The sequence below is a fragment of the Lissotriton vulgaris genome, chromosome 5, assembly GCF_964263255.1.
Source record: "Lissotriton vulgaris chromosome 5, aLisVul1.2, whole genome shotgun sequence".
In the NCBI taxonomy this organism is placed as follows: Eukaryota; Metazoa; Chordata; class Amphibia; order Caudata; family Salamandridae; genus Lissotriton; species Lissotriton vulgaris.
Window position 1 is genome coordinate 1,335,838,461 of NC_141693.1, and position 17,847 is coordinate 1,335,856,307.

Sequence of the window (17,847 nt, forward strand, 5' to 3'; positions counted from 1 at the left end):
GGGAGCTTACAAAACGCATGCAGCTCTTGCAACAAGTCCAGCCTGTAAAACTGGGTATAACTGGTGAGCCTGGGTGCACCAAGAGGCCGCTAACCTTCAGGCCTCTGTCTCCCGGTGCCACTGCACCACCTGCACCGATGGATGCTACGCCCCTGCAAGGGTGAAACTTTTCTGATAGTGCCAGTAATTTATGTTTCGTAATTGAAACTAGTAACTCTGTGTGTATGTGTGGCTCTGTGTATGTATGTGTGGCTCTGTGTGTGTGTGGCTCTGTGTGTGTGTGGCTCTGTGTGTGTGTGTGGCTCTGTGTGTGTGTGTGGCTCTGTGTGTGTGTGGTTCTGTGTGTGTGTGGCTCTGTGTGTGTGTGTGGCTCTGTGTGGGTGCAAATGCAATAGGTCTCGCATTTTCTGGTTGTACTCGTTTTTTTCTTGCGCCTGTTCCCTGGTTGTGCTCGCTTTTCCTGCCTCTGCCCCCTGGTTGTGTGTTGCTCTGTGTGTGTGTGTGTAGCTGTGTGTGTGTGTGTGTGTGTGTGTGTGTGTGTGTGTGTGTGTGTGTGTGTGTGTGTGTGTGTGTGGCTCTGTGTGTGTGTGGGGGGCTCTGTGTGTGTGTGTGTGGGTGCAAATGCAATAGGTCTCGCATTTTCTGGTTGTACTAGTTTTTTTCTTGCGCCTGTTGCCTGGTTGTGCTCGCTTTTCTTGCCTTTGCCCCCTGGTTGTGTGTAGCTCTCTGTGTGTGTGTGTAGCTCTGTGTGTGTGTGGGGGGCTCTGTGTGTGTGTGTGTGGGTGCAAATGCAATAGGTCTCGCATTTTCTGGTTGTACTAGTTTTTTTCTTGCGCCTGTTGCCTGGTTGTGCTCGCTTTTCTTGCCTTTGCCCCCTGGTTGTGTGTAGCTCTCTGTGTGTGTGTGTAGCTCTGTGTGTGTGTGTGGCTCTGTGTGTGTGTGTGTGGGTGTGGGTCTGTGTGTGTGTGTGGGGGGCTCTGTGTGTGAGGGGGGCTCTGTGTGTGTTTGTGACTCTGTGTGTGGGGTTCTGTGTGTGTGTGTGTGTAGGTACAAATGCAATAGGTGTCGCATTTGCGAGAGATTAAGCTATTGGCATTGTAAATGACAATGCCATTTTGTTATCTGTTTTCAAAACCAACACTTAAATAAGAATGTTGTCATTTACAGTGCCAATAGCTCTAACTTTTGCGAAGGCGAGACCATTGCATTGTAAATGCTTGGTTTTAAATACAGCCCGTTTTCCTTAAAGGAAGACGCCAATGCATTTAAAAAAGAAAAATGAAACATTTTCGTTTCATTTTTTAAGTTCGTGTAGTCGTCCCTGGGACCACTACCTGCAAAGGAAAACCGGATGCATTGAATAATTAAATGCTTTTGTTTAATTTTTAAGGGCTTGTAGGGGTTCCTGGGACCACTGCTTGCCTCTAAAAAAATATTTTCCCCTTCATTCACATAGGGAAAGGGGTCCCCTGGGAACCCCTTCCCATTTGCGACTGCTTTACCACCCTCTTGAAGAGGGTGGTAAATTGCGAGTGTTTTGCGACTGCAATTGCGGTCAAAAAACATTCTTACATAGGCCTCTGACTCGCTATTAGGAAGCAACGCCCTTGGAACGCCCCTTCCTAAAAGCGACTCGCAATTCCTATTTAGCGAGTCGGAAAAAAATTGCGACTCACTTAATAGGGATTGTGCATGGCCCTATTAGATTTTGCATGCGCAAACTGGTCGCAAACCCGTTTGCGATTGCAAATTAGGGTCGTACATCTGTCCCCCAGGTCCTTACTGATATCAACTTTATCTCTCAGTGTAAGTTTGGTTAGTTGCAGGGGATTGATACAGATAAAAGCTGTCCGTAGTAGGGCATTTGTTTTGGAACTGGCATTCCTTATTTTTAGGAACTTGTCTTTCTATGGACAATTGTATACATATTAAACACCATACTCAGAAGGTTTCCCATATATATGTGGTTGATTGCTAAGCCTAAGAGAGTTGTATCGGTGATGGCACTAATGATTCCTAATATTCTCCTCAGCTATTTTGTGCTTGACCTGTCAGACCTCTAATGTCATAGTTATTTATAGAGCAATATGTCATATATGATGTCATAGAACATGTCATGTGTGAGGTCTTAAGAAGTACATGGGGGCGCAAGTTATAATTAGTGCTGGTAACTATAACTAGGGAATTTCTGTGTTTGTTTAGTTTTAACCGTTAATGTTGTCATTGAAAAATTCACCTGCCAATAGCATTACTTTAAACTTTGCTTGTTCAGTGAATCCCCCCCCCCCCCCCCCCCCCCAATTTCTTTTTTTTTCATGCAAGTTGATCTTTTTATCGCACCTAACTATAATGTTACTTTAACCTTTGTTTTTTGGGTACATTTCTAGAGTTTTGTTTAAAGTAAATAAAAAATGTTTTGGGTGTATATATGATAGAATAACTGAAGAATATATCCTGTTTGCAAAACAAAAACATCTTTAACGGGTTACGTGAATGACACACACTTGGTGTGAACCCCCTGGGTTTTCTTCTGGTATGAAATATGTCAAAAAGGAGTTGAGAATTCAATATCAAATCCCTGTTTTGAGAATCTGCCTAGTTCAATACTGGACAGAAACGAGCAAATACAACTGGCAACACGAAGTTGCTTTAGACACTAGTGATGTTTCTTTCTTTGCCATAATAAATATAGTTGGTTTAAAACAATATGCAAACATACAATATATTTTAAATACCATGGTACAAAATAGCATTTACAATTATGGATTATAAAATAATTAATTGAAAAATAATAGATCAGCTTGTATAGAGCACAGAATATCTAAATGTTTTAGAAAACTCAAATGCACCACCACAACAACCATTATATTGCTATCTACAATCCCACTATGATGAGAGCATGGGCTCACCAAAAAGAAGCAGAACTGGGACAAGAGTGTGTTCAGGAATCTCAACCTCTTCCCTTTGCTCAAAGGTAGCTAGTATTCAAATGTCCTTAAAAATCTTCCAAACATGCCTTTTTTGAGTGGCTGGTGTAAGTTAAAGTTACAAGGGAAGAGGAACCAATGGCCAATTGAGGTTGTGCACACTTTAGAAAGTATTCATGATGTAACTATTCATTTCACTTTGTTACAGTGGTCTGTCTCCTCCTAAGCGCAGTAAAGGAAAGCCTGCACTTTCTCGGGTCCCATACCTGGAGTCTGTTAATGGGGACGTGGATTACAGTTGCACAGGTGAGACCAATTTCGTATACCAATGATAAGGTGGAGGGTACGAAATGGAGATGGCCGGACTTTGATTGTTGAGCCCGCTGAGCTGCTGTTAATGAAAAGACATTGAACTTGCTATTAGATTTGCATTGATAGTAAGGCGTTGGACTAATATTTATGGGGCATGTTGTGCCAAAGGATGCTTGGCTTAAATCCTGTAGTATTGGCTCCTAGTTTGTAAGGAATGGGGAAAGTGTTTTGCTGAAACTGACTGATTTGGATGGATGTAGGGTGGTGATAAGCAAGCACAGGTGAATGGTTTTGGGTGGTGCTTAATGTATAAAAACTAAATAAGTGCAAGGGCCCTTGTCAGGAGGTCACTGCAGCATACACCACCCATTGCCACTACTGACAATGATAGTACCTACACAACTACTAACCATGACACTCCTACAAGTGTGATAAATCAGACCAATCCAGACCCCAAAGCTGTAAGAAAGGCTTAGGCGGCAGGTATTAGTTTTTTGAATTTATATTGGATTAATAAACAACTGTTGTTCTACTCATCTCTGAATTAAACAGACAGCGCCTCATTGTGGCAGATGTCATAAGACCTGGGGATAACAATGAAGTGCTGGTGCCTAGCACCGGAAACCACTGGCTCAAATTAAGCACTGGTTTTGGGTGATTTAGGGTGATGTGTGCCAAGCAGATGCCAGGATACTTTGTTTGGGTCATTCAGGGGAATGTGCTCAGTCAATACATAAAGAGGGTATTTGGCCAAAGCAAGGGGGTGAGTTAGATTGTTTAACAAACAATATCTAGGGTGTTAACTGTCTTTTAAATAACCAGGTTTGGGAGATTTGTTTATTAGAAATAACTCCACATGATGAACGAATTACACTGCTCATAGTGTATCAGTGATTCTTGTTTCTTGCTTCTGTCTAGGTAAGGCATGTTAGGCACTGTCCATGCCTGAAATGTGTTTATCATTGATTTACTGAGAAGAGCATAGAGAGAGCTAAGTATTTTGACAGATACTATTCTTTCTGGAAATTTGTATCAGTTTAAAAAATCCACCTCCAGTCTAGTTCCTGGGGGCATCGTGGAAATGTAGGAGGTGGGTGTACTGGGCCCCCCTCCTGAGGCTATTCAAAGCCCCGGGGACCGCCACCTCCCCAGGGCAGTGTCATTAATAAATGCGGGGGAGCCTCGTGGCTGCACCGGGGACCGCCACCTCCCCAGGGCAGTGTCATTTTATATGCGGGGGAGCCTCGTGGCTGCCCCGGGGACCGCCACCTTCCCAGAACACACATGCAATAATGAATGTCACGCCCCCTTTCTCCACAACTCTGCAAACGCACCTCCTGGTGCGCTTCTTGTTGGAGAATGAATTCCATTTTACTCCTGGGTAGGACTACATCCCCCAAACAGTAGTGCGCCAGGAGGCGTGTTTGCAGTGTGGTGAGAGAAAGGGGGCTTGGCCTCTGACAACTTGGCAGCAATCCAGCTTGAGGGTCTTACAGGAGGGCGGCAGGAGAGATAGTTGTCCCAGGGGATCCTCACGAGCCAAGGGAACTTAATCCCCCTACTAGTAGTGCCCCAGGAGGCGTGTTTGCAGAGTGGTGAAGACCGGGGGCGTGGCCTCTGACAACCTCTCAGCAATCCCTGGGACTTACTGGAGGTAACAGGAGTGGTAGTTGGCTCCAAAGGCCGTCCTAGGGGGCCAACTACCCCTCCTGTAAGTCCCACACAGCGGGATTGCAAAGAGGTCGTGGGAGGCCCCTTCCCTTTTCTCCACCACTCTGCAAACACGGCTCATGGTGAACTACTGGTTGGGGGATGAAGTCCACTTTACTCCTGAGGGACCTTGAGGGCCAAGAAGCCCTCCTGGTACCTCCGGTAAGTCCAACACAGTGGGACTCCTGAGAGGTGGTCGGAGGCCCAGGCTCCATGCTCCAGTACCCTGCAAACGCAACTACTAGTTTGCAAACCAAAAAAATTCCCTGAAAAGCAAAGGTTACATGGACGTTACAGTTCGGAAACGGGAAAAAAAAGCCTTAGAAATTCACTGAAAAATCACAGGTCACAGAGACGTTATAGTTAGGCTCAGATGTCACTCGTACGAAACCAGAAAAATCCAGCCATTATAGTTAGTGAGCTAACTATAACTCGCACCCCGCAATGCACTGCTTATGACCTCACATATATACAATATATATATATATATATATATATATATATATATATATATATATATATATATATATATATATATATATATCACAATCCTATCTTCCAAAATGCCCATGCATTAAGAGGCGCACTCCTGCACTCCTCCAGCCGGTGAGTAACAACTCTTTATTATCACAAAGCCGAAATACAACTCTAGCCATTTCCGTCCATCAGCCTTACGCGTTTCAGAGCAAACGTGCTCTTTCATCAGAGGCAGTTTTTAAAAGGCACCATTGTTTCTGGATTTCTCAACAGTTCCTTGCATTTCATTGATTTATAGGCTTCAGGTGTGCCTTTTCCGGTTAATCCGGTAACTTCATTTGCATGCATGCTGGGACTTGTGGTATTTCACATCCTGCTCTTTCCCTTCGGTGGTTGTGTGCTTTTTAAAACATGGCATGGACCAATTATCACCCTCCAGTGGGCCCCAGAGTTGCAGTTCTGTCTTGAAATGAAGAGCCAGCTGCGCCTTCCATTCCCGAAATTTTCAGAAATAAGGGCCCCATTCTGCTTTCACTGGGGTGGTGCGATCTCCAATGGCTTGGACGTGCCGTTCGTAAATCTTCCAAAATGCTCGTGCATTAAGAGGCGCACTCCTCCAGCCGGTGAGTAACAACCCTTTATTATCACAAAGCCGAAATACAACTCTGGCCATTTCCGTCCATCCGCCTTATGCGTTTCAGAGCAAACGTGCTCTTTCATCAGAGGCAGTTTTTAGGGCTCGCCTGCTGATGCGCTTGCGCATAGCTGGCGAAGCTCTCTAGTGGCTTATCCAGAGTTTAATTACTGGCGATTCCCTGCAGTGCATGTGCTTTTTAGGTCATTGCGCAAGCGCAAGCCCTAAAAAGCGCATGCACAATGCCACCAGCCGCCTGCCTGCCTGCCTCGTATTACCACATCAAAGGCAGCCCAGCTTCCCTCCCACATCCCCTAATTATTCACGGCCGGCTGGCCGTACTTTTAGTTTCACTGCCGCGTCTCCTTTTATTCACCTTTCTTAGTCACACAGCTGCACAAATGTTGCCATATATTTAAACTAGCAAAGATATCTCTGTCCTGGTGTTAGACGGTCGTAAACTAGCCGCCTGGACTTTAAACTGTATTAGGACTGTATTTTCTGGTTACTGTTTTAAACCAGGCAAAAACACATAACAAATGAGGCTCGTGTTTCCTGGATCAAGAGAGTCTTAAAACGTCTTCGAGCCAGCGATAAAACATTCTAAATTGTGTAAGTGTGAGCATCCTTTGGAAGGTTGCATTTTGTAGGTTTTCATGCGCAGGGTCAGGATGATTTTTTAATGAAAACAAAAAAGACGAGTTTTGCGAAATAATTGGGTTAATGCCACTCCTTCCTTTGCGTACTTGGGCATACAGTTTCGAATAGACTTGTTAAATTGGGCCACTTTAATTGTTATGCACCATCTCAAAAGAATGAAAGAATGCGTGCACCCGGCCAGACTCGAAGCAGACACTGCAGTGTGCCAGAGACACAGGAACCCACTAGGTATATTGCTGGCATTGATCGTAACCAAAGTCACGAACAAGCAGCCGAGAAGAGAATCAACCCGCTTGTCCCTGCTGACACAGGGAGACATGGCGAGTATGTATGTTTTTAATGAAACCTTTTCATAGCACGGTCCGCCCGTGACTTTACAATAACCGCTAGGTTAGCACCTGCTGCCAATTTGCTAATACCGCAAAACCAAGGCGCACCTTCTAACATTTAGCAGGGGACTTTAAATCCCACCACCCGCGGCGTGAGACAGCTCTACATCGGGAGTGTAAGAAACACAACATTTCTGGGGGACAGGGGCAGCCTTGGGGACTTTCAAATTACCCTCTACAAATCACCCTTTGACTGACAACCACAGGCTCCATTAAATGTATACAATCGCATAGTTCTGAAGTGAAACAGTGAGAAAGGCAGGCATGTATTCACAGTTTGAAATTATACTTTATTGTTATTTACATTCACAAAGTAAATAGACCAAATGTGAAAAAACACATTGATGAACCTTGGATTTACTGGATGTGCAATTTGAGCTCTGACTGGATACAGACTGGGTCTGCTTTTTGAGATATGTTCCTTAGTAGGGAACCTTTACCAACTGTACTCAGTTCTGTAGTAGGGGATTTCTGTGTATAGTCATAATGTAGTGAATAGTCCCGCCCATGTGCGTGGACCCCGGCAATCAAAAATAATCTCTTAAGTTGTCAAAAAATGCAGAACTGCAAAGACACTTAAGAGAGAATTTAAAGACAAATAATGCAGCCTATATCCACAGGCTACATTGTCCAGTACTTCAACTAGAAATTCCACCAAAAAAACCACACACACAGCACAGCCTGCCCAGTTTCCTCCATAGAGAAACTTGCCTCTACCAGTAAAAGCCTCTGGAATGATAGAGAGGAAGGCATGGACAGACAAGCCCCATAGGCTGCCATTATGTGACTTAAATAGAATACTGTGCCTTTAAGAGAACTTTCCAGAACTTCTCCCAGTATCCCAGAATGCACAGCAGGTCCCTTTTACTTTCAGTTTTTTTTGAAGGCGTAACACGCCAGACCTGTAGCATTCCTTACATGAATATCTTTCTCCACCTGGGAGGAGGGCGGGCGCTTATGACTATAACAGAGATACCCCTACTACAGAACTGGAGTTATAGGACAGAAACTACTCCTTCTGTAGTAGGGTATCTCTGTGTATAGTCATAATCTAGTGAATAGAATGGCAAGCCCATCCCCACACCAAAGCGGCGGTGGAGAGAAGAAAATTAACACCACTACTGTGCGAACAAATTTCGCAGCGAAGCCTGCCCAACCTGAGCGTCTGCCCTGGCGTCAGTGTCCAGGCAGTAATGCTTAGCAAAGGTATGGACCGACTTCCAAGTGGCCGCCTTGCAGATTTCTGCAATTGGAACGTTACGGAGCAAAGCAGTCGTGGCCGCTTTGCCCCTGGTGGAATGAGCCTTAGGTTTACCCCCTAAGGTCTTATTAGCTTTTTGGTAACACAACTGTATGCAGGACACAATCCACCTAGAGATGGACTGCTTAGAGGTAGCAAGACCCGTCCAGACCGATCCATAATTTATAAACAATTGGTCTGACCTACGAATATCTTTGGTTTTATCCAGATAAAATTTCAACACCCTCCTAACATCCAGGGAATGCAGAGACCTTTCCGCTGGAGATGAAGGATTCCGAAAAAAAACGTAGGTAAAGTTATAGTCTGGTTACCATGGAAATCAGACATAACCTTTGGACGAAATATATGGAGAGTATGCATAACAACCGTAGCAGCATGAAATACAGTATAAGGTTCTTGGCAACACAACGCCTGAATGTCCCTCACCCTGCGGGCCGATGTAATGACCACGAGGAACGCCGCCTTCCAGGACAGGCGCTGCAACGAAGCCTTATGAAAAGGTTCATAAGGCTCCTTCATCAATCCGGACAGCACCACGTTCAACTCCCATGAAGGCGAAGGAAGCTGAACAGGAGGGAACACTTTCTGTGAGCCTTCCAAAAAAACCTTTGATCACAGGGATCTGGAAGAAGGAAGTCTGTGAAGGGCATTTCCTGTAGGCAGTCAATGCAGCGAGATGAACCTTAATAGAATGAACATTAAGGCCAGACTGCGCCAAATGTAGAAGGTAAGGAAGGATGACGTCTTCCTTGCACGTCGTCGGGTCATAGTTCTTGGACTTGCACCAGATACAGAACCTCTTCCACTTGTAAGCATAGGAAGTCCGAGTGGAAGGTCTCTTAGACTCCTTCAGTATGTCCATGCAATCTTCGGGCAGATTCAAATGGCCATATTGCATTATCTCAGGAGCCATGCCGCCAAACTCAAAGACGAGAGGTTGGGGTGCAACATCTGCCCCCCGAACTTCGTGTAAAGGTCCGGCCTGCACGGCAGCCGTATTTGAGGAAGGAGAGACCGGTGAAGCAGGTCTGTGAACCACCACTGCCTGGGCCATTCCGGAGCAATGAGTATCATCCGCGCCCTGGACCGGGCCAGCTTGATGAGTACCGCTGGAATCAGGGGAATGGGTGGAAAAGCGTACAGAAAGCTGTTCGACCAGTTGATCCATAGCGCATTCCCCAGCGTCCCCTGCTGGTAGTACCTGGAGGCGAAGTCTCGGCATTTGCTGATTTCGGCGGTGGCGAACAGATCTACGTCTGGAGTCCCCCACCTTGCGAAGACTTCTCCTAGTACTTCGTCGTTTATGACCCGTTCGTGGTTTTCCTGAATCAGTCTGCTCAGTGCGTCCGCCTGAACATTCTGCACATCTGGCAGATGGGTAGCCGTTATCGTCAGTCCTCTGGCCAGAAGCCAGTGCCAGATCGCCTGCGCCTCCTGCGACAGAGTGCGTGATCTCGAGCCCCCCTGCTTGTTGAGGTAATACATCGTGGTAGTATTGTCCGTCTGTACAAGCAGAGAGTTGGTCTGAAAGGACAGATGAAAAGCCTTCAGTGCCAAGTGAACAGCTCTGAGTTCCAGGAAATTGATGTGATACGTGGCCTCCATCGGGGGCCACGTTCCTTGAATCTGTAAGTCTCTGGAGTGCGCCCACCAACCTTGGAGAGAAGCATCCATCACGACAGTCTGCGTGGGAATGTCCTTGTGGAATGGAACCCCTCTGAGGAGAATCTCCTCTGAACACCACCACTTCAGAGACTGAAGAGCATGCAGAGACAGTCGTATCTTGTCGTACTTAGATCCTTTCCTCTGATCCCACTGGTCCTCCAAGCACTCTTGCAACGGTCTCATGTGCAGTCGTGCGTGTGTCGTTAGGAAGATGCAAGAGGCCATCAATCCCAGTAGAGAAGACACCGTCCTCACTGTTGTAGATGGAGTGGTCATAAGAGCCTGACCCTTCCGAAGGAGTGATAATCGTCGCTCCTCCGAAGGAGACACGCTTGCTGACAGCGTATTGATGGAGGCTCCCAAGTACTGTATGCATTGGACCAGAATCGGGACAGACTTGGACATGTTGATGTGCAACCCCAGCTTGTTCAAGAGAACGCATGTCTTCTTGAAGTGTGCTCAAGCTGCCGAGAAGGAGGAGGCCTTAATCAACCAATCGTCCAGGTACGGGTAGACGAACACCTTGTTCTTCCTCAGGTGTGCTGCTACCACCGCCATGCACTTCGAGAATGTTCTCGGCGCAGACTTTAGTCCGAATGGGAGTACTGTGTATTGATAATGATTGGCGCCGACTTGGAATCGCTGGAACTTCCTGTGTTTGTGTGCAATTGGCACATGGAAGTACGCATCCTGTAGGTCTGTAGCACATAGCCAGTCTCCCTGTTGCAACTGAGGATAAATCTGATGCAACGACAGCATGTGAAACTTCTCTCTGCGAATCCACTTGTTTGCCTGTCGCAAGTCCAGAATGGGCCTGAACTCGTTCTTGTCCTTCTTGCAAACCAGGAAGAACCGGGAGTACAGACCTCTTCCTCTCTGAGACAGAGGTACGTCTTCTATCGCCCTTTTCCTTAACAGGATATCGGCCTCCGCCTGGAGCTCGCGCAGCTGAAACTGCGAGCTGACCGGCGGAATTGCTGGAGGCGGGCTGGTGAACCGAAGACTGTATCCATTGCAAACAATATTCAGCAGCCACTTGTCCTGAGTAATTTTTCTCCACTCTGCAAGAAAAAATTGAACGCTTCCCCCCACCGGAGTGGGTAACGGATGCAGGGGAAGTAAGCGCTCAGGGCCTAGACCCGGCCGGGCCTTTGGTCGCTGGTGCCGACTGTTGGCCACCTCTGCCTTTCTGGTGCTTCTGGAACGGGCTTCGGAACTGCTGCTGTTGTTGCTGCTGCTGTCCAGAAGCTTGGCCACCCCCTCCGCCCTGTCCACCGAACCGTCTCTGGAACGGGCAGTACGATTTCTTTGTCTCCTTGGGCTTTTCCAGACCCACAGCCGTGAGTGTTTCGGCCTCCGCCTTCATGCGGGCCATTTCGTCATCCGCATGTTTCCCAAATAGGGTTTCGCCAGAGAATGGTAGATTGGCAACCCTTTGTTGTGCGTCAGGTTTTAGTGACGTGAGACGGAGCCAGGCGTGTCGTCGCTGGTTAATCCCATGGCAGAAGCCATGCTCCGCCAAGAGGGAAGAATCGGCTGCAGTGCTGATGACCTGATTCGCCACCAACATCCCCTCATTTAACACCTCCTGGAAATCTTCTCTCTTCTCACGAGGCAGGTGTTCCGCAAACTGCTGGAGGGATTCCCAGAGGACACGGTCATAGCGTCCCAACAAGGCCGTGGTACTCGCAGCCTTCATGGAGGTCGCCGACGTCCCACACACCTTCGTCCCAGCCAAATCCAGCCATCTAGACTCTTTATCTGGAGGGACTGTGGATGACGGAGTGGTGGCATGCTGTTTACGAGCCGCCGTCACTGTCACCGAGTCTGGAGGGGGTTCCACTCTTAGAAAAGCCGGATCAGAATCGGGAGCCCGGTATTTTTTCTGTAGTTTTGAGGGGGCCGCCTTAGTCACCGCCAGGGTGAGAAAAAGGTCCATGGCCGGATCCTCCAGGCCCGGTACCAGTGGCAATAAAGGTGAGACAGATGTTTCTGGTGCAGTGTCTCGAAGATTACCGATGTCTTGGGCGTGGGCACCGTCAACGAGATGCCCAATTTTGCTGCACCTCTTAACAGGACATCGTGAAAAGCCACCAGATCGTCAACCGGTGACACCCTTGTCTCCGGTGACCCCAACAAAGTCGGAGAGTAGTCCCTGGTCCCTGAGGACCTCGTATGGAAATGAGACCGCCGCCTCCTGTGGCATCGTCTCGACCGCGTGGATGACCTGTTGTGCGATCGTTCCCTCCTCCTGGAACGAGAGTGCGACCTCCCAGTTCGTGGGCGTTCCGCAGGTTTCCGTGGAGGCGTCTTCCGTGGCCTATCCTGAGGTTTCGGTCTAGGCGTCCCCTTAGGCGGTGTAGGAAGTGGGGGCAGTGGCACCGACCTTCGCGGAGGAACAGGAGGTATCTCCGACCGAGGAGCGGGCCCATGCAGTGGTGGTGGTTGTCCTGAGGGCGGAAGTGGTGGAAGCGGAAGGTTGATGGGAGGATCCTCCTTTGGTACAGGAGAAGGGGGCGACTTCGGGGGAGGGGACTGCGAACCAGCCCCTCCAGTAGGTGATCGCCGTCTCCGGCGCCCTCCACCAGACCCAGCGTGGCTTCTGGCGCCAGAACTCCTTCTGCGCCGCTTAGGAGAGTTGGAACAACTCCGAGACGCCGACCTCTTCTTTCTCGACGCTGAGCGTCGCTTTTCCGGCGTCGAACGCCGCCTCCGTGGCGTCGATCGCTTCTTCCTCAACGCCACCTCCGTGACGTCGAAAGTTCAGTCTCCGACGATGAGTGTCGACTCCTCCTTGACGCCGACCGCTTTCTTGAGGTCCTTGACGTCAAGGATCCCCTCGGCGCCGACCGTCTTCTCGACGGCGACCGGCGGTGTCGCCTCAACGGCGAGCACCGATGCCTGTCGCCCCTTCTTCGACGCCGATAGCTCGATGCTGACGTCGACGAAGACGCCGTCGACGGTGGTCTCGACGGCGGCCTACCCAGGCCCTTCGACGTCGATCCTTCTCGACCCGGAGCCCCGGGGAGATGGGGAACACACCGTCGTCATCCCTCTCGATGCAATCGACGCCGACGGAGACCGGGACCGTTTGCTGGTCTTCCTGCCTCTGGGGAGCTCAGCAGAGGCAGAGGGAACCTTCCCAGCCTGCCCAGACCCACCTGCAGCTTGCAGTCGTCTCTCCTCCAGGCCTTGAAGCCTAATCTTCAGCCTTTCCCTCAGGGTCCTTGCTGAAAGATTCTGGCAGATGTCACAGTCTTCAGGGACATGTGCTTCAGGGAGACCGATAATGCAGACGTCATGTGGATCAGTCTTGGACTTCTTCCTTCCAAATGCTGGGCACTTGTCGAAAAGAGCAAGCATTTTAGAGCCCTAAAAAGCCTGAACAAAGACACAGGAGTGAAGGGAAACACCAAGATATAACAACTGGAAACACTTTTGTCCAAAAAGTGCACAAAAGATCCAATAAACCCTTGAAAAAGGGAGAGCTGAATGCCAGGGTCCTGTTAGCAGGAGCCGGAAAAAAGAACTGAAAATACCCCTACTACCGAACTGGAGTTACAGGACAGAAACTACTCCATCCCTTCAAAAGAGTTTGTACAAGGCTGCCAGCTTTTGGTCAAGTTATCTCCCTGCCAGAATACCCAGCTTTTAAAGCAACCATACCCAATTTGATTGGGCATGGTGGCTCGATCAAAAAAAAATAATTCTTTTATAGGTATTTAGCTAACAGTTGCTTATAAGGACCAGATTATGTTTATTCCATCACTTTCAGTTTCCTTTGTGTAGAAGAAAGCTCAAACAATTATATCAGAAGATTCTACGTTGGAATCCTGCATGCCAACATTTCTCAGAACACGTCCCAAAAATATATAACATATTTTGAATTGGATACGGATGCTGGACACAGTTAAATCCCATCTAGCCTGCACGCTGCAGCACTGACTGTACTTTGCATATCAAGTGAGAATTCTGTTGGGAGGAGTCCTTGATGTTGCCAAACTGGTGCCAGGCAAGGGGGATGGACCATTGCTTCGAAGAGGGGCAGGCATACCGTCTTTCTTATTGTTTGTGGTGATGGAGCCAGTGTAAAACAAATTTTCGCGTTTTGTACCATACTGTGTGCTTGGCTTAGGGGAAGTTTTGCTTTTTTTCCTGCGTGCACTAGGGAGGAATGGGGTCGGGTTAGCTTGCCCAGATGTGTGGCGTTGCCAGTTGTAAAAAATAAACAGCTTCTGGAAATGCATGTGAAGTTCAGGATAACCGCTTAGACTAATGGCGAAGCTTTATAGCAACGCTTTCAACACTTTGCAGCCCAGAGGCCAAATGCTGACCTCTCTAGCTAAGAGGTGGGGATGTTTGTCTTTTGTTCCCCCAAACACAGGAGACTGAATTAGAAAGTCGCCTTTTGAAGGTCAAAGAAGGTGGTGTCTTTGAACGCATTTCATCAGTGGCACTTTAAACACATGCAGAATTAAACATATGCAGGATTTCAGTTACAATCTTGTAGTAAAACTAGCAAATATGCTTCTTGCCAGGAAAAATCAAGCTAAAATTTCGAGCATCCATGTTAAACACACCATTTTATTTTTCTAATTAAACGTTCTCCGCAGCCATATGCACATCTGTATTGGTCCTGCTTCAGTATGAACAGCCCCTTCAAGCACTGTTATCTTAACATTTGTGTTTCTCTCTGTCTTATGATGTCTGCCCTGCCACCATTTACTTCGGATCCTCACCCTCACACCTCACCCTCACAGACTCACACCCTCTCACTCTTACACACCCTCACACACCCTCACACCCACCCTCACACACCCTCACTCACCCTCACACCCTCACACCCCCTCACCCTCACACCCGCTCACCCTCACACACCCTCAACCTTGTCACCCTCACCCCGTCACCCTCACACCCCCTCACGCTCACAACCTCACCCCCCACCCTCACAACCCCACACCCTCCCCCTCACAGACCCTCACCCACCCTCAGCCTCACACCCCCACACACCCCCTCATCCTCACACACACACACCCTCATCCTCACACACACCCTCACCCTCACACACACCCTCACCCTTACACAACCTCACCCTCACACAACCTCTCACCCTCACGCCCCCTCACCCCCCTTCACCCTCACATCCCCTCACCCTCCCTCACACCCTCACCCTCACCCCCCTCACCCTCACACACCCTCACCCTCACACACCCTCACCCCCACACACCCTCACCCTCGGACACCCTCACCCACCCTTTCACCTTCACACACCCCCACACCCTCACACCCCCTCACACACCCCCACACCCTCACACACACCCTCATCCTCACACACCCCCTCATCCTCACACACACCCTCACCCTCACACACCCTCACCCTCACACACCCTCACCCTTACACAACCTCACCCTCACACAACCTCTCACCCACCCTCTCACCCTCATGCCCCCTCACCCTCACCCCCTTCACCCTCACATCCCCTCACCCTCGATCACACCCTCACCGTCACACCCCCTCACCCTCACACACCCTCATCCTCATCACCCTCACCCCGTCACCCTCACCCTCACACCCTCTCCCCCTTATACCCTCTCACCCTCACACCCCCTCGCAACCCCACACCTTCCCCCTCACAACCCCACACCCTCCCCCTCACACACCCTCACACCCCCACACCCTCACACACCGCCTCACCCTCACACACACCCTCACCCTCACACACACCCTCACCCTCACACACCCCCTCACCCTCACACCCCCTCACCCTCACTCACCTCACCCTCACTCACCCTCACACACCCTCACCCTCACACACCCTCACCCTCACACCCCCCACCCCTCACACCCCTCACTCTCACACACCCTCACCCTCACACCCCCACACACCCTCACCCTCACCCTCGGACACCCTCACCCACCCTTTCACCTTCACACACCCTCTCACCCTCACACACCATCTCCCTAACACCCCCTCACAACCCCTCACACACCCTCACCCTCACACCCTCTCCCTCACACCCCCTCACCCTCACTCACCCTCACACCCTCACAGACACTCACAAGCAGAGCATACCAAAACATAGCATAGCATAGCATAACAAAACACAGCATAGCATAACAAAAAAGCATAGGTTAGCAAAACATAGCATACCATAACAAAACAAAGCATAGGAATGCAAAACAAAAAAAAAGACACAACAACAAAGCAGGGCATTGCATAACAAAACACAACAAAACATAGCATAGCATAACAAAACATAGCATCGGCTGGAGGAGTGCGCCTCTTAATGCATGGGCATTTTGGAAGATTTACGAACGGCACGTCCAAGCCTTTGGAGATCGCACCACCCCAGTGAAAGCAGAATGGGGCCCTTATTTCCGAAAATTTTGGGAATGGAAGGCGCAGCTGGCTCTTCATTTCAAGGCAGAAGTGCAACTCTGGGGCCCACTGTAGGGTGATAATTGGTCCATGCCATGTTTTAAAAAGCACACAACCACCGAAGGGAAAGAGCAGGATGTGAAATACCACGAGTCCCAGCATGTATGCAAATGAAGTTACCGGATTAACCGGAAAAGGCACACCTGAAGCCTATAAATCAATGCAATGCAAGGAACTGTGGAGAAATCCAGAAACGATGATGCCTTTTAAAAACTGCCTCTGGTGAAAGAGCACGTTTGCTCTGAAACGCGTAAGGCGGATGGACGGAAATGGCCAGAGTTGTATTTCGCCTTTGTGATAATAAAGGGTTGTTACTTCTTCTTCTTCAGAGGAAATATTTCTGCCTTCCACAGAGGAAGCCCCCCCTATCCATGGTGTAGGGAGGAATTGTGTACCCTTACCTACCATTGCGCAAGTAGAGTGCCAGGTCCCTGATGATGGATCCTCTCCCCACCCCAGCCTCTCATCAAAAAACATGATGCCATAGCCACTATCAGAAAGTCCTGCAAAAGAAGATAGTCTAGGAGCAAGAGGTTGAGGGTCCATTTTTTAGCCTTTCCATAGAATATCAGATTGATACCAGGTCTTTTTTAGACATCTTGGTGACTCAGACATCCATCTGAAACGTCCTCAGAAATTTTCCTCTGATTTCTTAGGAGATCTTATGAATCTGTTCCTTCTAGTCTGGTCCCTTGTAAAATTTGAACCATGTTTCTTTGGATTAATGCTTGGCCCTTCAAGCCCATGGACTCCTGCAGCTTGATGATTCTTTCTCCTAGACGCCTCTAAACCATACACTGCATTCCATAGGACAAAGTGTTCCAGATGATTCACCCCAGTTTTGTCCTCAAGATTTACTCTTTAAGTTACATCTGAATGAGCATAATATTCTTCCAGGTGAAAAGAGCTGGTTGTTTTGTTTGTTGCACCAGGAGTCATTAAAATTGGTGAACTGATTGACTCAAGAGTGTCACTCAGTTCGTAATTGAGATGTGGCAGGAGTGGTTTACCTAAGAAGCAGGCACCACACAGTTGGCTGAGCGTTTTAGTAATTTTGGAACTGTCTCTGCAGAGATAGAATTTACACTGCTGCAGCCGCCTGACACCAGACGAAAAGGAACAGAGAGGCATGTCCTTGTTCAAGTCCTGGAGCAAAGTTGCCAGAAAGCATCCCCGGACTAGGAAGAATCTTAGAATAAATGTATATCTTTGTGAATTAAGTGTCACTTTGGATTGTGTATGAAAGTGCATACATTCAACAATCTGACATGACTATAAAGTGACAATTGAGTCAATGCCTGAATATCTGCTATACAGTACAGTAAATTGGAAAACACACAGAGGGAGAGATCACAGGCAGTCAATGATTTAT

The 17,847-nt window shown here is 48.5% G+C and overlaps 1 protein-coding gene across 2 annotated transcripts in view; it reads left to right on the forward strand.

Annotated features, from left to right (window-relative positions):
- The window catches only part of BRPF3 (bromodomain and PHD finger containing 3), a 589,697-nt gene that overhangs the window by 541,998 nt on the left and 29,852 nt on the right, over nt 1–17,847 (forward strand). For both annotated transcript variants that reach the window (XM_086923268.1, XM_086923269.1), the window contains exon 10: nt 3,136–3,233. In XM_086923268.1, coding sequence (XP_086779394.1) covers nt 3,136–3,233 — 98 coding nt within the window. The remainder of the gene's footprint in view (nt 1–3,135; nt 3,234–17,847) is intronic.